This window comes from Pavona decussata, unplaced genomic scaffold (assembly GCF_977016875.1).
Source record: "Pavona decussata unplaced genomic scaffold, jaPavDecu1.1 SCAFFOLD_40, whole genome shotgun sequence".
Classification (NCBI taxonomy): domain Eukaryota; kingdom Metazoa; phylum Cnidaria; class Anthozoa; order Scleractinia; family Agariciidae; genus Pavona; species Pavona decussata.
In genome coordinates, this window is record NW_028145462.1 from 221,635 (window position 1) to 249,158 (window position 27,524).

At 39.4% G+C, this 27,524-nt stretch overlaps 1 protein-coding gene across 2 annotated transcripts; it reads right to left on the minus strand.

The window, feature by feature from the left end:
- Positions 1 to 443: 443 nt before the first annotated feature.
- On the minus strand, positions 444 to 26,741 carry LOC146483015 (uncharacterized). 2 transcript variants are annotated; one of them, XM_085106277.1, is made up of 18 exons: positions 26,601 to 26,741; positions 26,362 to 26,508; positions 18,873 to 18,977; positions 12,701 to 13,381; positions 11,290 to 11,414; positions 10,705 to 10,797; positions 10,052 to 10,118; positions 9,887 to 9,945; positions 8,931 to 9,214; positions 8,120 to 8,259; positions 7,153 to 7,284; positions 5,697 to 6,222; positions 4,659 to 5,528; positions 3,821 to 3,940; positions 3,036 to 3,138; positions 2,411 to 2,478; positions 2,010 to 2,160; positions 444 to 1,606 (listed from the first exon to the last, which is right to left on the minus strand). In XM_085106277.1, the coding sequence occupies exons 2-18, from the start codon at positions 26,473 to 26,475 to the stop codon at positions 1,315 to 1,317; spliced, it is 3,930 nt and encodes a 1,309-aa protein (XP_084962403.1). In that variant the 5' UTR covers positions 26,476 to 26,508; positions 26,601 to 26,741; the 3' UTR covers positions 444 to 1,314. The 2 variants fall into 2 exon arrangements, with proteins under 2 accessions (XP_084962403.1, XP_084962402.1); XM_085106276.1 differs by lacking the exons at positions 26,362 to 26,508; positions 26,601 to 26,741 and adding an exon at positions 19,886 to 20,129.
- Positions 26,742 to 27,524: the final 783 nt, after the last annotated feature.

Sequence of the window (27,524 nt, forward strand, 5' to 3'; positions counted from 1 at the left end):
AACAAAATTAATGTTCTCTGCGTGCTTTGAACGCGACTGACAACGTAATTTTTTAAAATAGTGACTTTACTCTGTACTGACATTTTCAGTTTGTGGTTCAGCCAGCCAGGCTAAATATGAAATATTTGGCCAATTTCTACAGTGCGCAAAACCAGTGTTCGTAAAGCGAGGTTAATTTTGTACGAGTGCGTGTAACTCTGGTCACAGAAAAGCGTTGTCCCTATTAATTAACCGGTAAAAAAATATGAGTTTTTCGTCGGGACAAAAACAACCGTCTTAACAAGCGGGTGCCCGTTAAGCGGATTTTCACTGCAGTATACAAATAGCACCAAAGAAAAGATCTGCTTTGGCAGAAATAAGGGGTTACTGGAAAGTTTCGTTTGCGCACAGCGGATAAAGCAATGATATGAACGCAACCAATAATAAACCAAGAAACGACCAAGGATTAGAAAACTAGCGTTTATTGTTGGCACAAGTGATCGTTCAGAGGAAAAAAATGCGACCAACAGCGTCGAGAATGGGTCCTGAATGTGATCCAAAACTTAACCGCAAACAAAGTTATTATTATAAACCTACTAGCATAATCTACATATGATATCAATTGGTATAATTCTAACAAAAGCCTACTTATTCAATTACAGATTAATGACAGTGGTGGTATTTATATACAAAGTATAGATATAGATATGCTTTGGGGTTATTTTACAAAAATGCCACGCAAAATACGTCTTTTTATCCAAAAAAATAATAATCGATTATTTAGGAATTAACTCTACAATAGAAATACATCACTTAAATTTTAGCCATAATATACCGCCAGGGTATGGCATAACTATGTTATTTAATTACACAGGGATGGAAAATAACCCTCGTATTTTCATGGAGGTATAATGATTATTGTAATAATCTAAGATATGAGAGCATTTCCATCACTTGGATAATTATTTCTTTGTTGATATACAGCTAAATAAGGCCTGGTAGGTTAGCCGACGAGAACGCACGACCGTTGACGACGAGAATATACGACGAATTTACTCGACGGAAAGCACGAGTTCTCGGGGCTTGCTGTTCCAGCTTGAGCTGAGCTAAATATAAATGATACACTAAGAAATCGCTTCATTCCCCTTTCACAAGCGCTTTGCAACCCAAACGAATTGTAGCAGAGTTCTCCTGGTCAACGAAAATATAATCTTCAATCGCTATGCCCTTCCACAAATCACCATTTGTTGTTGCTACCAAAGACCCAGTGTTAAGTGACTTGAGAAACTGCCAATCTTCTGCAATTCTTCCGGGTCGGAGCAAATATCACGTGCATCAAACCCTCGTGGGCGCAGTTACAATTACTCTTCCAACTTTCATCATCGGAGGCGGCGGCGGCGCTCTTCTCTCTTCGTGTTCTTTCTCCCTGGCCTCGCGCTTCTTTCGGCTACGACTCGGAAGTGTATTTGCGCGATCCGAGGGCTTTTCTTGGCCGTAGTGATTGACAAGTTGACGGTATCGTTGCTCAGCAGGGAAGTCGATTAGTGCTTCTTTGTTGTACGTGTGTTTGAAGGCGGGACTGTCGTTGTTCGTAAGGCTGTAATCCCCGCGCCTGGCTTTTCCCATTCTAGAAAACACGGAACAAAAGAGTTAAAGGTGCTAGGTCCGCTGCATGTCTGCATCCTCGTTCCCACGGTCTCTCTGAACGGGAAGAGGAGAGACCCTGGGAACGAGTTTGACATGTTTGCCGTTACATCTATCCTTCTACTCTATTCTGATTGGCTGGGTACGTACGTTTATCATAAATTTGCAACGGAAGATTAGAGAACGAGTAAGTAATTATTGTTTAGTGATCAACACACACAGGAGGCAAGGGCAAACACCGCAGTTGTGTTAAAAACCGGCTTCTGTGGCAAGATATTAAACAACCCCTCCAAACCCCACCCCACCCCCGGACGAGATTCTCCCACAAGCTCCAGGGCATCACTCTTTTCTGAAGATAACAAAACGACAGCAAAATGAAGCCTTACTTGAACACGTTGCCGATTCCTTTGTAAAAAGGTTTCTTGACAGCAAGCTTCTGTTGTACTGCATTGAAGTCCGCGTTACTCCTCATCGTGATTGGGACCTCCTCCTCAGACTGACTAGTGCGTGCGTGACCATTTGCTACGTCACCAGTTGCTATCGAGTCACGCAAAGAAAACGTAAGTCACTCATCAAATGAGAAAAAGAAAAGCGTGTCACGCAAGCAGGGCGGGGCACTATTTTCTATTCTTTGGAAAACCCCGCGCAGTTTTTGGACTTATAAAGGAAAAACATACTGGTAAATGGCTGCAAGGGAAAAAATTTTCTATAAACTTGAACAAAGATAGGGGAATTACGTTTGGCTGAATTTCTTCAGTCGCACATAAACAACAGAACCCCGTCTTACCTGCTGCGTATGCGAGATTGGCGTTCTCCACAGTACTTGTGAAACTCAAGTTGTCGTTACTCTTCGACCTGAAAACATGGAGTTGAAACATGTGAGCGAAAAATGGGTTGTTTACCGTGGAGCCGGGTGCACCTATCCCAAGTTGCCGGTATCGAAGATATCAGCAAGCTACTGTTTTTCGTTTAGTGTCCGAATTTATCACGGTACCAAACCTCGATATACCACGTTGTAGCAAACACTTGTATATGATTGAGGTAAAAATGGGAAAGTGGAAAAGACTTTCTCAGGTGTGTTCGCAATTTAAGCAACTGCGAAAAGAAAGCCTGAAAAAAATTGGCCTTTGAACCTATGACCATTGGCTATTTCCGAGATGGTATGAAACTCATTATAAAGCGAGGCTAAGAAAATTAGTTTTGTTTGCATATGAATGGAACTAATTTTCATAATAAAAAACTTTGTACTTAGACTCGCTTTTATAACGAGGTTCAAAGCAACTTGGACATGGCCTATTTAGCTATCAAGCCAACCGGGAGCTGGTCATTATGTGAATTCGCAACATTACATGTATACCCGTAGCGGTAAAGCGATGAAAGTGAAAAAGATGAAAAGTGAAAACAATTGTTACCTTTTATTTTTAGCGCCCTTGATTCCGACAAGCTTCAGTTGGCCCGTTGATTTACTCTTGTGCATCCGGCTGTGCGGTAGTGATCGTCTTTCTTGTTTAGCACCTGATTAACAAGACAAGAACATTGTGATTACATTGAACATTGGCTTAACTCTGGAAATTGTGACGCTACTGGTTAGTAAATGAAATCCTAAGGTGTGACCAATTAAATGAAAGCTACTGAGCAGAACTTTCCTGTGGTGCTGTTTATCGTTTTGAACGTGATGGTTCTAACTTTTGAATCTGTGGATAAAATCTCAAAGTGACGCCAATCAAATGAAAGCTACTGAGCAACACTTGTATCTGGTACCGTTTATTTTGCTGTACAAGTTGGTTCTAACTTTTGAATATGTGGATGAATCCTAAAGTGTGACTATTCAAATGAAAGCTACTGAGCAGTACTTTGCTCTGGTACTGTTTTTTATGCTGTACAAGGTGGTTCTCACTTTTGAGTCTGTGGACGAATCCTAAAATGTGACCATTCAAATGAAAACTACTTTGCAAAATTATTTTTCTGTGGTGTTGTTTATTATGCTTAACAAGTTGATTCTAACAATCGAGCCAGTGGTAGAAGATCCTACGGCGTGACCATTCAAAACATAATTCTTTGGCCCACTTAACTGCATTTTTTTTTACCTTACAATATCTCTCAAAACGAAGTTGGCAGACGTTGTTAAGCCTCTTACTTAAGCGTTCTTGACGAAAAAAAAAAAGATTTAAACAAGAGAAATTATTTTCCAACTTACTTTTATCGAATTCTTGTCGTAGCAACTCTTCCGAGTCAGCTCTCCTAAGCGGGGGATGTGTATTTGTCGAATCTGGTAACTTCACTTCCACTTCACCCTCCTCTGAGCTGTCAACTTCATCTATAAACAACAAAAATAAGAGTTCAGCTAGGGCGTTTTCACTCGTTTCTCGGCATTTTCGATAACCGACTTGTTTAACGTTAAAAATCTGTAGGTCACAAGTAAAACACACCTCCTGTGGTGCTGTTTATTACGCTGTACAAAGTGGTTCTACCTTTTATATCTGTGTTAGTGGTTCTAACGTGTGACGATTCAAATGAAAGGTACTGAGCAGTACTTTCCTGTGATGCTGTTTGTAGTTCTGTACTTCCCAATGGTGCTGCTTTTTACGCTGTACGAGGTAGTTCTAACTTTTAAGTCTGTGTTAGAGATCCCAAAGTGTGACCATTCAAATAAAAGCAACTGAGCAGTACTTTCCTGTGGTGCTGTTTAGTCTTATACAACGTGGTTTAAGACTGTATGAAATCCTGAAGTGCGATCTTTCAAATTAGAGCAGTGCTTTCCTGTGGTGACACTTGTATTATGCAGCGCAGTGTGTCCCTAGATGAACCAATGTGTTTCTAATCCTAAAGTGGAACCATTCAAATGAAAGCTACTGAGCAGTACTTTCCTGTGGTGCTGTTTATTATGCTGTACAAGGTGGTTTTAACTTTTAAGACTGTGGATGAAATCCTAAAGTGAGACCATTCAAATGAAAGCTTCTGTACAGTACTTTCCTGTGATGATGTACAAGGTAGTTAATTTGTATGAGATCCTCAACATCTATGAACATCTTTACCTTCACTCCTATCTTGATCTCGTTTGCTGTAATACTCAGACTGCCTCGCGTCTAGGGTCGCTCTTCCTCTTTTCTCTGACATAGATATTCTTCCAAACCCATCTCTTTGAAACGGAGTTGTGTCATCCGTGGTAAACGGACTTGGCGGTCGGATAATAGGAGTGTCTCCATTCATATCCTCGCTCCACGACTTCCGCTCCTCTCTGCTGGGAGTCGTGGGTTCTGAGCTGACAGACGCATGAGGCGACCTTCCTAGCCGGGCAACCGCCTGATCGTAGGAAGGGGGATACTCTCTCGTGGGTGACTGATTCGAGAACTGTTCGGGCGGAGGGGGTGGGGTGGTGGGAGTAGCCCCCCTCTCCGGTGATCTTTGTCCGTCTGGCATTTTGAGCCGTAACTGGAGCCCTGAGGGCAATCCGTAATTAACCTTAGAAGAATCCGCTTCTGAGTCCCATCTCGGAGGGGGCTGAGGCGGAAGTGGTTTCGGAGGGGCCTGCGAAGGACTAGCAGGACCCGAAGGCCTCTCGTCAGTGCTTTCTAAAGGTGGCGTTGGCATGGCAACAGTGCTAGTGGGCCTGTCTGTGGGAAAATTTGGAGCCTCTCCGGATCGATTTTCCACTGGTGTTGACGTCATTGTCGGAGCACTGGAACCGAGGGTTTTCGCTCGGTTGTTTTCCATGGCTAAAGGACTGGGCCGATGAACTGGGCGTTGCCTGAAGGGACTGTAAAACGGGCCACCTGGACTTTGGCTCTTATTCACTGCCACGCAGTAAGAGTCGTTACGTTGCACGGCATTTCTTGCACGCAGAGGTGTTAAGTTCCTGCTGACGATCGATTCATTAAATTGATCCTCTCCGCTACTGGGAAGTCCTACGCAAAATTAAACAGCAAAACAGCATAAATTAGAGTTTCGAATATGACGGAGGTATTCAGGAAGCTGGCGCATTTAAAACACAGTGTGAACACGCTGAGAAATGACGAGCAAAGGAACATTTAATGCCAAAACCATGAGAAAGCCATAAAGTGTATCATACTTACTTCCTTTTTTCAGAAAACCACCGTCAGTCTCCGATGTTCCCTTCTGTGGTTCATCAACAGGTTTTTCCTCGGATCCAGCCTCTATCGGTCTCTCTTGATCAGGCGCGTTGAGCTTCTCAAGAGAGCTACTATGAAGTAACGCCCCAGGGGGAGGCAGAAAGTCCTCCTTTTCTCGCGCTATAGTGACGTCAATAAAAGCTTGATTAGGACGCGTGGACTGCATCGCGAGCCGTAGCGTTTCCATTGCTGATTGGTTGGTTAAACCAACCAATGATTTGCCATTCACGCGTAGTAGCTGGTCGTGAGGGCGAAGGCGGCCATCTTTTGCCGCCGCGCCGCCAGGAATTATGGACTTGCAAAAGATACCTTTGTCTTGTGGACTGTCCCTACCCTGGTCAGGAGTCCCACGGCACTTGCCTTTTACACTCACTCCCAGGCCAGCCGCGCCTGACATGTCTAAAGGAATTTTGAATGTGAGTACTTGAAGGCCCTCCTCTCTGAAGTGACGTAAACTGTCCTCGTTGACCTTGAACAAAAACAACCGCAGATAAAATTAGCAAAGGCTACGACTAAAAATAAAATCACTTTGCCTGGCCGATGGATAACAGAAGCTTTCAAATTGTCTTCGAAGTAACCAAAAGTTGAATAACAATTTTTGTCTCGTTTTGTTTTGTTTGTTTGCATTTGTGTATATGTGTGATTTGTTTTTCATTACTTGGTCCAGTCTAGAATGCTTTTCCGTGCGACATTTGACAAACCAAATCAAACGACAAGGAGCCAGCCCGAAAAAAGGTGCCAAGCGCTAAAAATGACGTCAAATAAAAATTGCCAGCCATTTTCGTGTTTTTCACTTTCCGTAAGGCACACGTGAATAACAAATAGAAAATAAAAAGGCAGACATTTTCTATCTCTGTCTTCTTTACGAAAAGTGAAAAATTGTGAATACGTAACAATCCTTTAATTTCTATCAGCTAGCGAATCCCTTTTTTTTGCGTCACTTGTTTGTTTACTACTTATTTCACTTTTATTTTAGTCAATTCAGTTGCAAACACCAAATGTATTTGTATTTAGTTAAGTATAAACATACCTACCCGCCTCAACTAGCTTCAGCTATTTGCAGGTAGGTATATAAACACCTTGTAACTGTCTATTTTTAATAAAGTGTTGTTGTTGTTGTTGCTGGCAATTGTAACTTTAAATAACACGTTTGACAAACGTCTAAATGCCAAATGCTATTTGCGATCCAACACTGCTTAAGACGCTGACGAGACTTATTATATTTCTTGACAAACGTTTGATAAAGAGAATTCTTCATCCGCGTCTCGCGCTTCAAGCTCACATCCCACCCCCCACACCCTTACCACACACACACCCACCTCCCCCTCCCCCGCCAATAACTTCCTTTCGCTTGCTATACAGCCTACTTTTGAAGGTGTATTGTGTAGACACCGCTTACCTCAATAGCTGGAGTCCGGGGCGACTGTATCATTTCCTCTCTTTGAACTAAAATCTTCACCTGACCCCGAGTACTTCGCAAAACATTCACAGCTTCAGCCTGGCTTTTACCGCCCATCTTCTGCCCGTTAACCTGGAAAAAAGAAAATAACACATTCAATATCAGCGAATTTATCACAAATCTTAAAGTACATCAATGACCATTAAATGATACCCATTGAATACTGTGGTCAGGTTCAATAGTTCGATTTAGTTCTCATTTCTCCCAAGTGGATGTTTCGCTAAAATACCAGGCCACTCCAGAACTCTACTTGAGTGGCAACGTAGCCATGTAGCTACATAGCCTAGCTTCGTTTGGTTCCAAGAATTTCGCCCGGAAAGCAAACCGGTATATGTCTACGTCTCGTTCTTAAAACGTGAGGAAAAGAAGATTCACAGGGTAGCCACTTATCAGGATAACAAAAGTTCCCCGACTTTTTACTGACCATAAACAAGTTTTCGAGGACCATAGAAGACAAATTCTTTGCCAATAAAGACAGCAATAAGGCCACAGAAACCAATTCCGTCATTAATGTCTTTTGAAACAACATTGCCTTTGCCTTTCCCAAACCTGGTGGTTAGCCAACAAATACAATTCCCTGACCTTTCACTGACTCTGAAGTACAATTTGGTATTTCCCTGACTTTTCAATGACCATGAAAAAAATTCTGTTTTTCCCTAACCGTGGCAACCCTGAAGATGCGGCACAAAACAATGCCTAAGTAGCTATTTATGCAACTTAAGCAGTTGAGAAAAGAAAGCCTGAAAAAAAATTCAGACTTGAACGGGATTCGAACCCATGACCTCTGCGATGCCGGTGTGCTTTACCAACTGAGCTATCAAGTCAACTGGGAGCTGGTCATATTGTGAGTTCGTAATATACCCGTGACGGATGAATAAATAAATATGAATTACTAGAGGAAACCCACCTCCACAATTTGATCTCCACTTCTCAACTGGCCTTCTTCAATAGCGGCGCCTTTTGGTAGAATACTCTTTACAAATATGGGCGTATTCCCTCCGGCTGGATTGTCGCGTGTTGTGATGCTAAACCCGAGACCATCATTACCTGGCAAAAAAGAATCTCGTGTTAAAAGGCTACAAAATTCGTATCACCGTAATGATTCGATTTAGCGCCCGGGTGCTTATCCGAGACAAGGGCGCTTATTCGGGATAGGGCGCTGCGTAAATATAAACAACCGAATGTACAAAACAAAACTTTAATATCTATTTAAAAAGGAACAATGACTGAAACTGTAACCGTGACAAACATACGGTGAATGTTCAGTTAATGCAAGGGAATTTTGAGAATCACTAGTCTATTCGACGTCGATAGTTTCAGAGTCACTTTCTGGTGCAGTTTCTGGCGCAGCATCTTATCTGAGCAGTTAAAGGAAGACGAACCACGGTTGATCTCAATGTAATCTGAGGGAATTTAAACAGAATAGGGGCGCTTACGTAATAGGGTCGCTTATTAACAAAAACACATTTGAATGGGGGCGCCAACTAAAAGGAGGGCGCTAAATCGAATCATTACGGTAAACCAAATGACGCGGGTCACCGTTACGTAATTTAAATTATATCTTAGGCCTACAGTAGCTAAACTAGGAAATAAGTGGCTAAGTGGCTAAACTGAGGAGTATTTCTAAGTTTAGATAAAAAATTGCGACAAGGAAGCAACGTTTACAAGTGACTTGCATCAAAAAACGATATGTTCATGTTTCAGAGATGCTTGCTAACCTTTCATCAATTCGATGAGAATTCTCTTGCTAACTTTCTTGAAGCTGGAGTCGGGTATGGAAGGTGATCCAATGAGCGATTGCGGCGTTGGTGGTAACATAATTTCCTTTTGTGGCTGTTCTTGTTGTTTTTCTAATTCATTATTTTCAGGTTTGGGTGTTGCCCGGATGACTTCCTCTTCAAGGGGTTCATCGTTCTTTTGTCCAGGTACAAACGAATGTGACCGGGATACGCCAATGTTGACCACTGGAGCTTTGATGGCTGCTGCAAAAAGCTCCTCAGCTCTAAACAAAAATAACCAAACAAACAAAAACTCTATAAAGAAGAAAAGATTCTCGCAGTTATTTACGCAACCAGACTGTTGTGAAAAAAATTTGAAAAAAAATTCAGGATTGAACGGGATTTGAACCCATGACCTCTGCGATGCCGGTACTGGGAGCTAGTCATGTTCTGAGGTTATAACATACCCGTGAAGAATAAATACAATGTGTAATATAAAATACATCACATAAAAAGGGCTAAAGAAGTCTAGGAAGGGAAAACGTGTGGGGCTTTTATTACAAACTGGGTACATTAGAGGGTGTGTGCATTTAAGGGAAGCATTTAATTGCGACAGTGTGTGCATTTTACACAATTTTTTAGGTTTTCAACATTGGGACACATTCTGTGTATTCTGAAAAAGGAAAACACTGAAAAATCTATGATATATCTGTTCAAACTGCACAAAATTGAACTGTTTCAGATTTTTCTGTAAAAAAATCATATCCAAATGTTTCAAGTGTTTGTTACTTTTGAAGGTGGTTCATTGTGGGGGGGGGGGGGGGGGGAGGGTTAATTCTTGAGGGGTGTTTGACTAAGCAATGGCATTTAAATGTTAAGTAAACATGCTCCTGACTCTAATATTTCGAAATATTATTGTTCACTATTTTGTTGACAGTCTCAATTCAGTAAGTTACCTTTCATTAGGCATGTCCATAAGACTCCAACCATTAACCTCGACAATCCTATCAGCAATCTATCAATTAAATTTTCACATTAATAATTTAATTAACACTGTTAAGAAAAACGATCAATTAAATTTAACAAAACAGCAAATGAAGTAAACAATGAGAAGTAATTACATCAAGTCTGCCGTCTTTTGCTGCACAGCCATCTGGTGAAATGTCTCGAACGATGAGACCAAGCTCCCTGTAGAAGAAACATTTTGATGTAAATTATTTAATGGAGCACTTGCTCTTCATTTGAGTGTTGCTGGACCAAAGAAATCACTCTGACTAACTAATCACAATAATTATTATTCAACACATTGTAACACTGCCCAAAGATGGTCATGGTGCACTGAATATTTGTCTGTAGTCAATTAACAGATATCCTGCGATATCCTTGTGTGAAAGAGAAAAATGAGAAAATAGAGATTATTTTCAGCTTTTCTGTGACAAAACTGTGCTTTTTTTATCAATGTGTTGAATAATAAAACAATTATCCTGCTCAACCTTTTGGAATATCGCCTGATTTTAGCCAACTCAGCCTACGGTCTCATCAGCTAAGTAACAGGTGATATTCCGCGCAATTTCAAAATTTCAAAAACAATTGTTAAATACATGTAAACAACACAAGGAACCAATCAGAACTCACGGTAAGCCAATATGTTTGGAGTCACTTCTGTCACTATTTACTAAAAAAATATTTTGATTGACGCTTTTAGGGGGTGATTACTAGTTCGGGAATTATGCAGTGACAGGGATGGGCATCATTCTAAATATCAAATACCCACCTGCCATCTGCTGTTCTGTATCCTGCTACAGTGAATCCTAAACCTTCTGAAGGATCATCTCGCTTTAACTCTATCATAAGCATATCAGGTTCCCTGAAAATATAATCAATACCAAAACATCAAACACATCAGTTAGAAGTGAATAGGGGAGAGAAGTAGACTTCAGACATTGCACAAGATTTAACTAAAAATACTGCTTTCTTAGTCCTGTGGCCCTCAGATTCTGGATCAAATTGGAAATGTTGGTTTTTTAGGAGAGGGGAAAACAGGAGTACCTGAAGAAAAACCTCTCGGAGCAAGGACGAGAACCAACAACAAACTCAACACTCTTATGACTCCACAACTGGGAATCGAACCCGGGCCACATTGGTGGGAGGCGAGTGCTCTCACCACTGTGCCATCCCTGCTCCCCTCAGTGAAAGTGCCTATTGTTATCCTATCAACAGTTACACCCACCTTTGTGCCATCTACAGTCATATGCATTCATAGTAATTACTTTAACACACTGAAAATTACATGACAGACAATGGTGGTAACTGTTGTTAATGTGTGACGCAGTATTGTGTGGCATGTATTTTATCTTACCCGCTGCTTTCAGAAGCATTGGAGTGTTGATCGTCGTGATATTTTACAGCAAAGTCAGGTTCGTTAGAGCTTGGCTCTGACGGCGATGTAACAGTACTCACTTGTCCCTGTCTGTGGTTATTTCCCTAAACAATAAATGGTGTTGAAATGAAATTACTTAATAATTACTGTAAACATTATAACATATTGACAGGCAGTTTGAGACTTTGAAAGCAGTTGGACAAAATCATGTGGCGAAACTTTGACAAAAAAGTTAATTTTCACTTAGCCGGCAGTGGTGTACAAAGCCTTGTCTACCTGGGAAAATAATCAACTACCACAAAATGGATAGTGCCTTATTTTTATGCATATTTCCTCCCAGATGAGTGTCTACTAAACAGACTCATAAATTACTTCCATTCTTTAGTAACAGCTGCTTTCATTTGGGGTCACATAGGAATTTCAAATCAGGAATGGTGCCTTTAAAGGGGAAGTATCACGGGAATTTGGTGTTATATCAAAAACTCCAAAACGTTTAATTATCAACAAAAACCGAAAAGTATTGCTCAAATTTGATGTAAATTAATACTCAGTGTACTAAGACTATCGATGAGTGTCTCTGACCACAGATGGACTGGGTTAGAATGGACTGCAACTTGAAAAAAGTTAGGCTAACTGTGTTCAAGTTCGCGCATTTTCGTTTCCAAAATACACCAGAGCAGGTCATGAGTTATTCCTTTCGAGAATTCAGTTGCTTTCTTTTTCTTGACATTCTTGAATTATTTTGTAACTAAGTGAAGATGTTGTCGCACCATTTTCACGATAAAAGGTCAAAATCCCCATGATATTTCCCCTTTAAACAAGTTATTTTGAAAAGATACCTTAAAGGCTTTACTTGAAGTAATTTCTAGGCAATAAGGTCCCTCCCCACAAACATCTGCTCTCTTCAGCAAACATTTGTGATGAAGAAATATGCGAGGAGCTGAGATGTCTGACTTGGCCATTGCAACAGCTTAATGCCTAACTTTTAATGAAACGCCAAGGCTGAGAAGTTTCATGTAGGAACTCAACTTGTACAATGTTAGGTGCTACTGACAGCAAAAAATTTAGGCACTAGAGCAATCCCTTGAGTGACCGACAGACTACAGGCTCCTGTAAGGCACCATACAATGCAAGTACTGTAATGCAACTTATCCTCTAGCATGCAAGCACTCCAATCTGGGGTCTCAAGTGAGGAAGTAAATAAATTGTCGTTGCTGTTGTTGTTGAAGTGAGCGGAGAGAGTAGCGAGCCGCAGGAGGATTGGGGCAGGGACAGGGCTCCTTTTCCTACCCCAATCCTCTCGCAGTTCACTCACCACTCGCACCCCAAATATACATCTCGTGCGAGACCCCAGTTTGAGAGCTTACTTGCAGACTACTCGTCCTCTCACCCCAAACATTCTTTCCTCCTGTAACTCCGCCCATCTGTCCAGTATTGGACTGTCCACAAACATAGATTTCCGCGTAGAGTTCCGTCCCAATGAAAATGTTTCCTCTTCTGCTTCGCTATGTTCATTATCAGCATGGTCAGAACTCGTAGACGAAAAACGTCTCCTGTCTCCATTTAAGTGGCCATTATACACTGGACTTTTGATAGGCCTCCCTATTGCTACAAATGTCGTTTCTCCTGTTTTACTACGGTAAATTGCAGGTTTGACGGACACATTCTCAGTTATTTCAGACTTTGATGAATCTGAACCAATTCGAAATCTGTCACGATCGTCATGCGTAGATATTCCAGAATCTTCTGAAGGTATAGATTCAATGTATGAAGACCTACTACCATTGGTACTAATTTGCCTGACAGTTCTGAAAGGTTTCGGTGCAACCGGAGGTGGTGGACTTTTTGTTGTCCTGGATAAATTTTTAACTTCTCCATTAGTGTTTTCAACTTTGTTGTTGATTGAGATAAACGGTTTTATTGGCTGTTGTTCCTCTATATATTTGGATGTTTCATCTTCATGTGCGGAGAGATCTGGGCTTGCTGTTCCAACTGACGATGTACTTGTTGCATATCCCCCATTTTGTGCTGGTCGGTGGATGGTAGAACCCTCTTGAAAAACAGCAAGTAACTGGGATAACAAAACATTCTCATTAGCAATGAGATTTTGAGGAACTATTAAAATAGCCCTTTAAGCCCTAAGAGTGATCAGCATCAAATTTCTCCTTGATATATCAATGCTTATTCAACCCCTAAGGTCACGAGAATTAAGGATATGATCACCCAAGGTGAATTTGTTTTTTGATATTAGGGGTTAAATGGTCAAGTCTGCTGCTGCTAGATCCTAGCCATCTACTCAGAACCTAATGAGTTGTTGTTTAAACATTTTCAGTAGTTTAAAAATATCACTTTCCTTTGCACCAGATTGTAGTAATGGCTCCAAGACAAAGATAAAATGCTATAATATTATTCATGTGGCTTGAAAATCTTACAACCAGAAACCAATTTAATAAAAACCACAAATCAAAATAATGTCTATTACATACTTTTCTTTCTTTTTTGTTTACCCAATTTTTATGTGATTAGGGTGGACTTGCTTGGAACAAAGAAATAAAATGTCTCTGTTAATACTATTGTATAAGATGAGTTACGGACTTGCTGACATCGATGTTAACCATTATCTTCTACCCCGTACTGGTGGGATCAGAACTCACATTAGCCATAGTTATTATAAATTATTCATGATAAAAAGTCCTACATGTACAAAGGACATTAATCATTTTATTTTTGTCCTAAAACTATTAGAGCATGAAGTAGCCTTCCAAAGCATGTAGTTGAAAGTAATTCCCTAGAGATTCTTAAATCTAAACTGTTGCAGTGCTTAGCTGATTAATTCTGTTAACTTTCTATTTTGAGTTTGTAATTGGTATGTGTTATGAATATTTACCGACTAAATAAATGTAGATTTCTGAAGATGTTACCACAATTTGCTGCTCTACGAGTTACATGTAAAGAAGGTAGATATAAAGCTATTTTGTATGAACCCATCAACATAAAAATCTTGAGAACGTATTTCCTGACAGTTCCAAGTTTTTTTTATATCTCACTGTATGTAAATACATTAATGGATGTTTGCAGAGGTTGAAAGTTGTATGCTTAACAATTTAAACATAATAGAAATAATTCTTGATCCCATTCAGTTACCATGGTAATGCAATATTCTCCAATATCATTTTGCAAATTATAAACAAGCTTAGTTATTAATTGTAAACAACTGTGAACAGATATCTGACATCTAAATGGCAGATTGTTTGCGCTGTCATAAATTACGATATAAGAGAATGGTTCTGACTTGCAAATTATTACAATCTGCATAATTTTGAACCTTTCAACCTCACAGACATTCATGGTTCTAACTAAATTGTTCTGCAGAAAGTGTGGCCATTCAGCACTTTCACAGTGTGCAGTTATTACAGTAACTGTACAAGAAAGTGTTCTAATCTATCTGTAGATAAAGATCATGTAATCATGAAGTCCTGTGATTAGAAGATCTAAAGGCTGATTTAGATGGTACAACTTTTGCTTACCGCTGTCACATGCGATTTCTAGAGCACGTGCTGCTCACATGCAAAAAATCACACACAACTCTCGTCATTCAACATTGCCTATACCTACGATTGTCGTAGGATTTTAAAACATGTTTAAACATGTTTAATCTGCTTTAAAACATGTTTTAAAATCCTACGACATTTATTGTGGCATACAAGACAGGCGTAAGTGAGTTATAGGTTTGATTTACATGAAACAATTCATGTTGTAGGCCTGTCGTAAGCTTGTCGCATGCGACAAAGTCGTACCATGTAAATCGCCCTTAAGAGTGATACAACAACCTTTTAAGCCAATGGTGATTAGTATCTAATTTCCTTTTACAGTACCTCTGCTGAATCCAACACGGAGGTCATGAGAATAAAGAGAATGATCACCAAAGACAGGTTCTCACCTGATCAATACATTTAAACAAATTTTTCCAAGTAGTACCCAGAGGTTTCATTAAGAGCCAGGCACTGAGCAAATTGACCGTCTGTAAACATGACTTCACTCAGCTGCATTAACATTATGTTAATCGATTTTTTTTTTCACAAAATAACATCATTATCCAAGTCAACTGTCTTGCCTGGGTGCACTAATCTCTTTCCTACCAGTTTAAAATCTATATGATACCCCTGAGTACCAAAAAAGAGAGACAGAAAACAGTGACAGCTGTAGGAAAAGATGCAGTTTGATGAACACCCTTCATCAGAGTGTGAACATACACAATGTACATCGTGAAGAAAAAGAATGAAGATGATGCATTACAAGACTTATTTTTTCAGTTAAAGTGACACAGGCATACTGAGACAAAGAAAATTATCTGAGTTGTTCCAACAGGAGTCAAACGTATGACCTTCAGACCTACCACTGAGCTACAGGAGACTCGTGGAAGCTAAGGCCATTAAACTTGATTCATGTGACAAACATCCTGCACACTGCTAGGATTTGAATATCAATGAATGGTATGTGAAATAAAATAATGTGTTTTAAGCCCGGTGAAAAAATAATACTAAGGCTTTTTTTTTTTAATCGGTGACGTAGGTATTCTCAAAAATGAAAGATACTGTATTTGCTGGAGAGCGGAATCTTGTAAATTTAGCCCTCAGGCTGCACACAAAGAAGAATGCTGAACTCACGTTAGCTTGAATTTGGTCCAATCTTTTATCTGCTGCTTTACGCTGCATTTTGTGATCAATAAAAACAGAAATCTTGCCCATAATCATAGGTTCTTATTGCAAACAAAGAGCAAAACAGCGGATTAAACATTGGAGGAATGTTTCCTGAAGGAATTTAAGGTCGCATGCAAAACCTCCAGTCAATCTGAGGTAAAACAACAAAATGCGATCTGAAATGTAATTAGAGAGGTTTCACAAAAATAAACTGTGACATCCAAAAATATCCAGACGTAAATTCATAATTTGTCCAATAGCTGAAGTAAATAACAGCTTTTTATCACATCTGACAAAGCAATTCTCTGTTTTGTTTCAGAGTCACTGATCAACAGATCATGACCCTCCTTCAGTGACACAGGCATACTCAAGAAATGACGATATTCACTGGACAGCAGAATCTCGTAAATTAAAATTAAGCACTCAGGCTGCACGCAATTGGAAAATTATGAACTCAGTCACATTCTTGAATTTCGATAAGAAAAACAAACAATTTACAGAGGCTTCAAAAAGATAAACTGTGACCTGAAAAAATACCATTACATTTGAGTTTGGTATGGTATCTCTGGTTTGTTTTGGAGTCACTGATTGACGGATCATGATCTTCTGGAATTATAAGAACATTATGATGATAATATTCCAATTAGCAAATTATGTAAAGAGATTAATAATTATCAACTTTGCAAGAGAGATTAAAGCAGCAGAAAATTATGTTGATGAGATGAGTTATAATAATGAAATTTTAATTAATAATAAAATTAAAGTGGCATCTTGGTTGGTAAGCATTGATATTAAAATTATCTAAAGGAGGAGCTGACAAATATGGGAGAAAACTGGCATTTGACTTTTGTGATCGCGAGAAAGCAAGAGAAAAGGGAAAAAGGACAACATAGGTGACGTTCCATAAATAATTTACTATGGAATAAGCTCAGATGTGGCTCTTTGGCACCAAAAAGAAGTTGGAAGAAGGAAGAAATGTAAATGGAATTGAAAGCAGGTTGTTCGGACACCACTAACTCCCTACATGTACATGCAAGGACACCTCTACTGCAGGCATCTCAGTTTGCCTTGAGACCATCTGCCTCAGCTATAACACAAACACATTCCTCAAGACTAAGCTGCAAAGACTAACAAAAATTTACAAGTGTGAGTTTCACGCCCATATCTCTGACGTCTTTCTATTCATGCAGTTCACATGGCCCTCAGAGGCTACATGTACATTGCAAATAACATGGATGCACATGCAGACGTCCATTCTCTTCTAGTCTGTGTATTATAGGAGGTCAACTGTTACTTTAAACATGTTTTGATTAACATTGCGAAAAGAATTGACAACAGAGATAAGCCTTTCAGGTGACGTAAACTTCAAGTCCATAGGTCACAGAGGAGCGACAATGGAAATGAGTTGCTGGAATGTGACATCCTCCAAGAATTTAATCTTGTCAGTCATTTGTGCATCATGCAAAAACTAAATAAATTTGAAAAATTCAACATGGTAGGGATCCTTGACTGAAAATCAGCTGTCGTACTGGATAATTTTAATTAAAGATCAAAGACTACAAAACAACAAATAGGCTTTCATAAAGTATAATTAATATATGTCTAGAAAATGAGCAAAAGCATTCATGGCCATCCTTGGCAAGAAGGCAAAATCATCTTGGGATAATGAGTTCTGATGAGAACAAAATTTCAAAGAGAACTTCCACAAAGTGTCTCAAAACAACCCAAAGACATGTAACACTTTGCTCTCTTTCTCGACCATTTTAGAACAATTTCTGTTAAGTGAAAGATCATTAAAAGCTTAGGACAACTATCAATTTGCTGATCAATGTTTTGTCTTATGTTAAGTGCCTAACCTGCCTCCTGTATCTAGTACAAACAACTTTGATTTTGGGAAAGCACTCAAGAAGCCTTGCCAAACATTCCATAGTTTTCAAGATATGACATTAATGACCTTCAAGTTTAACCAAGCTGTAAAGGCTGTGCAAGCTGCGCCAGCTGTCCTTGATATATTTATGCAAACGTTACATTTAATAGGCTGTACAAACATGCAAACATGTTCTAGAAAACATATACGTCCAGGCCAATATTACATTTTACACCTGAAGAGAGTAAATTTAACTTAACAAGTACAATCAATTAAAAACACCTTACTATTAATACCACATAACACGACTCAGACCAAGAATTTATTTTCCAGCTGAGTGACTTTTTCTTCAAATTTACAAAAACCCATTCATTATATGGAAATTACGAAACTAGAACCTTGCAAGACAAATGAAGGCAATTTCATAATATATGTTGGCAGAACGTTAGTAATAAAAGGAGAAACAAATTTAGAGGCTGAGAAAAATGTGTGCAATCCCACAAACATATCAACTCTGAGTTAACGGCAGGAAAAGATGCCCCAGTGAATTCTGGCAAAATTATTTGAAAAAGAATGAAATTTTCTCACGGTCTGTTCATACACGGACACACTGGAGCGCCCAACATACTTTAAATTCACTAAACAAACAACAAAGCTCAGTGATCTTCTTAAAACCGCAATGATTCTAAAATTCCAGGACAATACCGAATGCTTGAGACATGAATGTGCAGGAATGATTGCGAAATAACTGAGAAATAAAATAAACAAAAACGCACAGAGCAGTTCTCGTAGCTAGTTTTCATGACATGTCCAACATCACGCTATGCCAATCATATGTCCATTTCAATGTTGTAAGTTTCAATAAAAATAGAATACATGATCAAGACGAATTTTCTATCGGGAATATTAATCTCATCCGCGGTTATTAAATGTGTAGGGAAAACATTGATTTAGACATGAAATTGGAGATCTTAAAGGCAGGTATTAATTCATACCTTGTCTTTATCATCGACCACATCGGAGAGGACGTCGTCTGGGTCAAGTATGCCATGGTCGTCGCTTGTCTCCAAAAAGTGCACCTGAATAAATTCATCGGCGGACTGAAAAAAAGCGAAGTGAAGATTTGATTAAATGGATCTTTCTCTGCAATTATAAGTGTCAATTATAATTTGAACGCTTCTTGCCATGCCACGGATACCTTGTGTATACTATTAAGATCCTAGAAAACTTATCAACGTGAAGTTGGATAATTGCGGTTGAAATACAAAGTACTAAATTGACGTACACAAAACGCTGTATGATTGATCAATATTCCACGATGATAAGTAGATCACAAAAAAGAAAGCTTCAAACGGTACCTGAAACGTCATTTACCTTTACAAAAATCAGAAAGCAAGCAAGGGGAAGTCGTAGTTTTGCTATATTTATAAAATGCGTAGTATCTATGCTGCAAATGATTCATGACGCTTCATGAAATTTGTCGACATTTCGGCGACAAATTGTTCCCGCGGACACGCGAAATTTGCAGTTAAATTCCGTATTTCTTATTTATTCAAGGCTACTAGTGAAAAACAGGAAAACATAATCATTAAGAAACCGGTTTATAAATATTATTCGAAACCGCTGGTTCGATACACACTTGGAAACCTTGAATACATTTGAAATTGAACCACTAGTACTCGCCGTCGTGGGCCTGCCGGAAATCGAACGATTTAACACTACACGCTCTCCACAAAACAACTTCGAAAGAACGTGAATTCGATCAAATAGGAGTTGCAAATCCAGAAAGAAAACGGAAAGCTTGACTATCCAAACTAACATAGAAGGCAAAAAATCCGGCGATAGTAAAATGAGAAATAAATAAACCCGCAGGCAAATCCAAAACGCAATTACCATCTATTCAAGGTCACTGTCCGTGTTTGGATACAAGCTACTTTAAAACCTGAGATATTTTTATAACACCAATGTTTGAATGTCAAGATACAAGCTTAACAGAATTCACACTTGCCTTGTTGGTAGCTTTGCGATATCTTGAAACAGCGCGTTGTATAAGTTCGCTCACAGTTAGCTCGCCTTTGCCACAAGGAACGATGACACAAACAGTATCAAAACACACCGTAACCTTCATTCTGGGAGCCTTGATTTCAGCCCAAATCCGTTACCGAACACCACAATATTACAACACAACGAAAATTCATCCCCAACGACCAAAACTTCGACTTCCAAATAATTCTGTTATGAAGCTATGAATATAAATTGAGTTCATTTTGCGGTTACTGCCTCCCACGTGACCGAACATCCACCAATCACGAACCGTGATTCAGGAAACATTAAATTTAGGTCACGTGCACCTGACCCGGGAGGAGTGGGTGGGATTACATTCAATGACGTCACTACGGGAAATAGTTCACCTTTGAATGAGTCGCTAAGTGACTTCAGCATGCTAAACAATATATCTGAAAGAACTTTCATTCGAGACCTTTCCGGTTAACTTTTGAAGGCGCTTCTTCACAGTCAGTAACTAACAAATTTAATCTTTTGAATAAAACCGTCTGCCTTTGTTATTCATTGTTCTTCCATTTCCGTGATACATCCGTACAATTTTGGCTTCCAAAGCCGCCTTTTTCAAAAAATCTGATTTTAGAGTTGATGGATTGCATAAATTTATGACGTCATTTTATTGCTTAGCACATTCATTCACGCACACATACACTATCACAAAATCGTGCCATTAGAAAGATTCAACAAAAGCTGGGACATTCACTTTGTTTATTTTTTACATTTCCGGCAAAAAAAATGACAAGGCCATAACGTAATGTCTTAGAATCAGCCCAGCGCTGAGACGGAACAGCACGAAGCGCCAATAGCTTTTGGCATGGAAACGAAAAAGGCGTTTTCAGCGGTGGAAAAAAGTTCTTCCTATTTTTGGGAGGTTTTTTTTTTCAGAGAGAGAGTTGATAGCTAAGAAAAACTCGCTCTGCATTCAAGAGGGAGGGTTTTTTTTATTTAATTACTTTTTTCTTCCTGAACGTCTTTGATTATAAGGGACTTATCATAGAGCTGGTCAGTATGGCGGATTACTGACCCACCGGCATGCCCAATTTGATCTTTTCCGGTCACTTTAAAAGCTCAACAAACTGACTCAAGTTTTCACGGAAGTAGTTTGGGCTGTGATCCAAATCGCACACGGCTTACTATTGGTGAGTACTTCAAAGCCAATAGCCCTTGCAAAGATAACGCAAAGTATTAATGGATAAGTCATTATCCGGCTTGCAAAAGTTTCCCTGAATTCGCCATCAGATAAAACGAGTTTTTGGGGGTTGGGTGGGTGAGGGGGCTTTATACGCATGAGCATGCGGCATCAGTCCAGGGGCTTAAGGGTCCATCAACCACAGCGTGACTTCACCAAAGAAGGAAACCCGTTTCAAACAAAAAACGGCTGAAAGACTATCGTTTCCTCCGGAAAGAACCGCTTAATATATGGGTTCATTTGAATAGAACCTTAATTTACGATCTCATACAAGCTGAGAAGCTACTGAAAAGTGCTTGCACCTTAGCTTTTACTGCCAATGAACCGAGCAGCATTGGAAACAATCGCTTGACGGGTTCTAACTATTCCAGTTAAATCACACACCAAGTAACATGGTGTCCAGTTGAGCTTTTAGAAAGAAATTTTTTTCCGGTGCCCGTTTGTTTCAGTTATATCTGCGTGAGTTTTCAAGAATAAACAAAACAATAAAGAGGGAGTTCGATAATTTTGACGTTGACAAATTGCTTCATATAGAAAACTATCGATCACATCAAAGAGTTGCATATGATTAAGCGCGAGTTTTGCACGAGACAAAAAATTTGGGCCTCTTCTCCGAATCCTGACCTATTTAGAACAAATATATGTCACATTCCAGGAAACCTTTTCGGTTAACCCGACCATCGGTTAATTATAGAACATCACAGAAATGCATATGATTGAGCGCGAGTTTTGCACGAGACAAAAAAGTTGGGCCTCTTAGCTTCACCAAATCTGACCCTATTTTAGCCGGACCAAATATATGTCACATTCCAGACCTGACCTCATAAATCCATGCCCGTTTTCAGACATGGCTGCTAAAACCACTGATACCCGTTTACAATGAGACTTCAGACCAAAACTGGTTCAAATTTGTACCCATTTTCAGTGCAAAACGACTTAAACCTGTTTCCTTGGGGGCTGCACGTACCCCGGTTTTAATGCCAAGGTGAAGTTAAACCCAGCTGATAAGCTAGCAGGCGGAATACTATTAAAAACTGAATGCATAATCCAATCAAGTTTGTTATCCTAGACACAAGTCTCACGCCATAATGAATGGAAGCTTTCTTTGCATAGACAATCACTAATTGCGGCTTTTGAGCAGGTATAGAGCCATCCCAATAAAGCGCTTTGTTCAGTTTTCAACCGACTCTGTGCAGCGCGAAATAGGGGTTAGAGGTCTGGATAAATATAAAATAAAAAATAATAAATAATTCTAACTGGAGAACCCTGTACCATATGCCCACGCGACTGCAACTTTAAATTGAAGGTCTTTAAAACGAGGCGTTATCGCCTTAGAAGACGTGTGACGACCATTACAGGGCCGATGTACAAATGAGTTAAGTTCTAATTTGTTTTTTCTTAAAATAACTGAAAGAAAAACTAAGAAAGAAAGTGGAAAATGAATCAGGATTTTCTGTTTTGGCCACATTTTTCAAAAACAAACAAACAAACAAAACATTGAGTCGATTGGGCGATCACGGGTAATAAAACAAAAACGAAACTTGAACATTTTATTAAAATGGCCTAAAGGGCTGCTCAAATTTGAATAAGAAAAAGCTTTTGTAGTCGCTCACCATTACAAGATATTAACTAGAACGAAATTCACAATAACGTGAAGCAATGGTCATGGTGAAGCAATGTTTTAACTCTGACAGTCCAAAAAAAAAAATAATAAGCTGTTCACTCAGCTTTTATTGAATGCCGGTCCTTCTTTAGGATTTTATATCCACAGACTTAAAAGTGAGAACCATCAAGTACGCCTTGTATTATTTCATTTAGACACTCAAAGATTAGAACTTCCTTGTGCAACTAAATAGACAGCATCGAAATTTCTGCTCAAATAGTAACTTTTATTTTAATGGTTAGACTTAATGATTTCATATTCACACTCAAAAGTTTAATCACCTTGCACAACGCATGTGCGGTAAACAGCACATCCCAAGACAAGGTTTGGCGTTATAAATAGCTAGGCCGCCGGGGAAGAATTATTTGTTCACGGTCACGCGTCATACATCTTGATCCGTTTCCCTTCAAAACGTCTTTTCCTTTTTAGGTAAAAATCATCAATTCTTTTTTCTACGCCCAGCGACTTCATCGGCAGTCGTGCATGTAGGAATGAATGATCGTGAACTAACAGGGAAAAATAATCCGTAACCGGAGAAATTTTTAAAATAGAGAGACAATGTACAGGAAGTGATCCTTTTATTCCATCCATTTAGGTGGGAAATAGGACGCACATATTGCAAAAGACCACAAGCCGGACTATTTATAGTGTTCTCCGGTACAGGCCAACAATAGGCTGTCCTGCCGTTGTCAACTCTCCCGGATAATCCGGGAGTCTCCAGGTTTATGTTTTTAGTGTCCAGATTTTGAGCCGTATCTTCTGGTCTCCAGATTTATGTCTGTAATCTCCCGGATAATTGACAAAGTTTGTAATTTGTCGTATACTGGACTCTCTGACAAGAAAATGTGAAATGTTTAGAGTTGTTTCGGGTACTTTTTGACGTACGTCTTCCTCACTGAACCCGTGAATTTGGCCTAGATTCGACGCCTCTGTAAGGCGCTTTGTTTATATCGGCTGCGCGGGGAAGTCATATTCTTCATATTTGAAGACGTATGAGGTTGACAGCCCTACGACACATGACCAGTATCCTTTCATTTCAAGGGCACTCCCTTCTCACCACAAAAACGTAAAAACAAACAAACAAACAAACAAACAAGAAAAGTTAAACAGTTCGATCTGTTCTAAACTTCGTTATGACGTCAAACGTCGAGCCATCTGTAGACTGCTCAATCGGCCGCTGTGTAAGTAAATACTTGTGTTCGTCACGAGGCTAACTCTTTCCGATCGTTTTCTCTCTACGTCAGTAGCCTATTTATAAATAGATTACGTCTGCTCGCAGGCTGTGTGTGAAGGGAGCGAATGGAATTGAAGCGATGAGTGATCAGTTTAAAATCATAGATTATTGGAACAGAAAGTCGATGCTGTCAGTACTTTATAAACACTTGTCATCTATTTCTCTTCACTTGCTCGGTAGAAGGAGATAATAGCCTATATCACAAGACCGATAACGGGCTGTCGGCATCCACTAAGGACTTCTGTGCTGATCAGAAAACCATTTCCTCGCAGCGACCAGGCCCAGTTGCTGAAAGCCTGATTAAGCTAATCCTGGATTAACGAGAATTTTGATTCGAGTTTAATTACTAAACAATAAAGATTTTTCAAAAAGATTTTTGTCCCTCAGTTTTGACTTTGACATTTCTTTACCATTGGCTTAAAATTAGATTTTAAAAACATTTTGAACGAGCGAGCTGAAAACCTCGGTTAACTTTTAATCGTGGATTTCGAGCAACCGGGCCCAGTCGGAAAGACGTAGTTTCAATACTCTTGTAAATTTCAAGCAAACTTTGTGCTTACAGGGTTGTTGAAAGCAAAAACAAAAAATGCCTAAAATGCATAAAATTTTCATAGCAATTATATTGACCTGTCCCTAGCTAGCAAAAAGACACATTTCCCGTTGGTAAAAAAAGAAGAAGGTGTATTTGTAATTCCGGCCTTCGTCTGGAGTGTCACCTCATACGAATGGAAAGATCTTTCTCCGTTCTTCAACCAATATAGTTTATTTTACAAAGGGTGCTTTTTTTTTTACAAAGAGTTCAAAGAAGCTTAAACTTTGGCTTTCATTTTGCTAAAACTGAAGTCGAAAACATCAGTGAGCAAGTTATTTGAAGAAAATACTTTACACTCTGTGGCTAACTAACCAGCTTTAAGCCTTAAATTGAGCGGTTTACAACTGAGCGATGAGCAATTTTGCGTTTGCTCTTGTTTTGCTTTTCTATACTCTTTTTTCGACCAATAAGAAACAAGACCAAGTCCAATCTTCGTGACTTGCTTGCACGCGTTTTCCCGCGGTTGGCGCTGGTTACATGTATTTGGTTGGAGTTCTGATTGGTTCATTGCGCTGTTTAAGTCTGTTGTGATTGGCCAGAATAATTGTTTTGGTTCTGGTTTTGCGCTCTGACATTCATCCAACAAAACATGTTGAGCAAACATCGTCCAACAGCTGGTGAGATGCTAAAGTTTCAACATTGTTGAACCAAATATCGTACAACAATGCAACGGCGACTTATACTTTCTTATTTTACAAATTAATCTAAACTGAAACGTGTATTACAGCAGTTAGACCAAAACCAAAGTAATTACTCTGGCCGATCACGAGAGATGTTAACAGCGTATTGAACCAAAGTAACGTACCGGCGCCAAGCGCGGGAAATTAATTGCTGACAGACGCGTGTGAGCAAGCCATGATTGGCTCATTGGGTTGAGAAAGTAACGCGAGTTTTGCCAACCAATCACAGAGCGAACTAAAACAAAACCAAGGCAATTACCAATTAACAAATCGACGACAGCTTTCTGACTTTTCTATGGTCTATATTACTTTCGGCAGTCGATTGAAAACCGCTTTATTTGCCATTATTATTTACAGTGTTTTTAAGGCGTTGTACTTGTGCGAACTGTCATGACGTTTATCACGATACAAGCTCTCTCTGACCTTTTTGTAAGCGACCTTGTCTCCTGAATTAGCTAGTTTCCTCGTGATTGAAATTTTAAAGCACGGATAAGTCATTTCATGTCAAGCATCCGTTGAAAGAAATCAAAAATACCTGTGGCTTGCAAAGATTGTAAACAAGCTGTGCATTCAGTCGACCATAAACTATGGGCGAAAAATCAGATTTAAATGCTCAAAAATATAATATCAGATAAAAATTATGGCTTAAGTATACAGGACATTCCGTCTGCCACAATTCATCTGAAATATATCACATTTAAGCCACAATTTGACCCAAAAGTGGTTCCCATTTCCTCCAGTCAACGTCGTTTTAGTGGGAAACGATTCCTTTCGTCATTGACAATCGACAAATGTGTAGAATCACCTAAAATAGTTTCCTATGACATTTCTAAAAGCGCCATTTTAATTTGTTGTTCTCTGCTGAATCATTATGAGTAATTGTATATATAGATGTAGCTCGAACGACGTCTCGGTTGAATCAGATACGAACTCGCCGTTTTTAAACATGGCATAAAGGAAACGTCAAGTAGTTTCGAAGATATAGCTTCAGAATTATTCGCGTGTATCAACGGGGATTTCATAAGAATTAGTGGCGATTGATTTGCTGATGAAGGTAAAACGTACCTTTGTTTCAGACCCCTGGTCGCGGCTCAGTCTCCGTGGCTTTTCCTTGGACTCCAAGGACGATTCAAGCTTTTCAGCAATCATTCTGACCTGGCCCTTACACTGAGCAGCCATCGTTGTGGTTCACGCTTTTCAGCTGCAGGCAGCCTTTAACAAAACAATCGACACTTAAGAACGATAATAGCCCCAGGAATGTAAAATTGCTGAATTGCTTTCCGCCCGTCAACGGATTAGTTCACCTTCAGGCAATTGTGCCACTACTTCCTGCCAAAATCACGCTTTCTCTATTACTCTATCCCAGGAGAGCTATTCAAAGGTATTTACCATTGCGACATTTATGCCCCTCATCATGGCATTCTAATGTCCAGAAGTCCGCAGACAACGCAAGTCCAAATAATGTTATATTTGACTCCCGTAAATGAATGTGCTGAATTTGTAACCAATACGAACGTTAGATATATTGGTCATTATATTTGAAATGCATAGCATATTCGATAAAAATAGATGACCCCAATAAATTAAACGAAGCCCTGTTATTAAAGTTTGCTCGACTGTCAAAAGCACATTGGTTTGAGAAGATTCCAAACTATTTTTGTGCATTCGCTATATTTTTCTGTTTTTCAATTTTATTTTATTTTTCCGACGCAAGCGCGTAACCATAATGACATTTTTCGCCGTTTTTCAAGTCGGAAAAATTAAACGATGGATCAATGTTTCGCCACAACCGCCAGTACAATGTGCGACTTACTCTTACAACCGAGTCAGCAAGGCTTTCCTATCCACCCCTCTACCCTCACTTTTCAATTAGAGAGTACAACAACAACGACTACGTATACAATAGAATAATGATTGCTTTCTTGCTCATCCTTAATCACAAAAATTAGCCTGTTTCGCATGTTCCAAAGGACAAAGAAATCGGTTTACGGGCAGATGTTTTTCAGGGAGGCTAAAGTTATTTTTTCAACGTAAAACTTGTTGCCCGCTGGTGCACAGGCAAGGTGGCACCGGGGCCACGTGCCTCCTGTTCATGAGCAATAATTAGATAGAGCTTTTCTTGCACAGGTACATTGATCTTGACCCCTTGACTGTTCCTACATTTCAAATCCAGGCAGTGATAGTCCTGCACTACTCGCAGACTCGCCTTTCAACGGTTTGTTCCACAA

Bases quoted from the DNA above. Each gene is read 5' to 3' on its own strand.
- LOC146483015 (XM_085106276.1), bottom strand. From the start codon at position 20,005: ATGAAGGTTACGGTGTGTTTTGATACTGTTTGTGTCATCGTTCCTTGT. The intron at 10,798-11,289 runs GTAAGATAAAAT...TTATATTTTCAG, and splicing joins AATGCTTCTGAAAGCAGCGG to GGAACCTGATATGCTTATGA. The intron at 6,223-7,152 runs GTAAGCGGTGTC...TTTTTGTTCAAG, and splicing joins CCCGGACTCCAGCTATTGAG to GTCAACGAGGACAGTTTACG.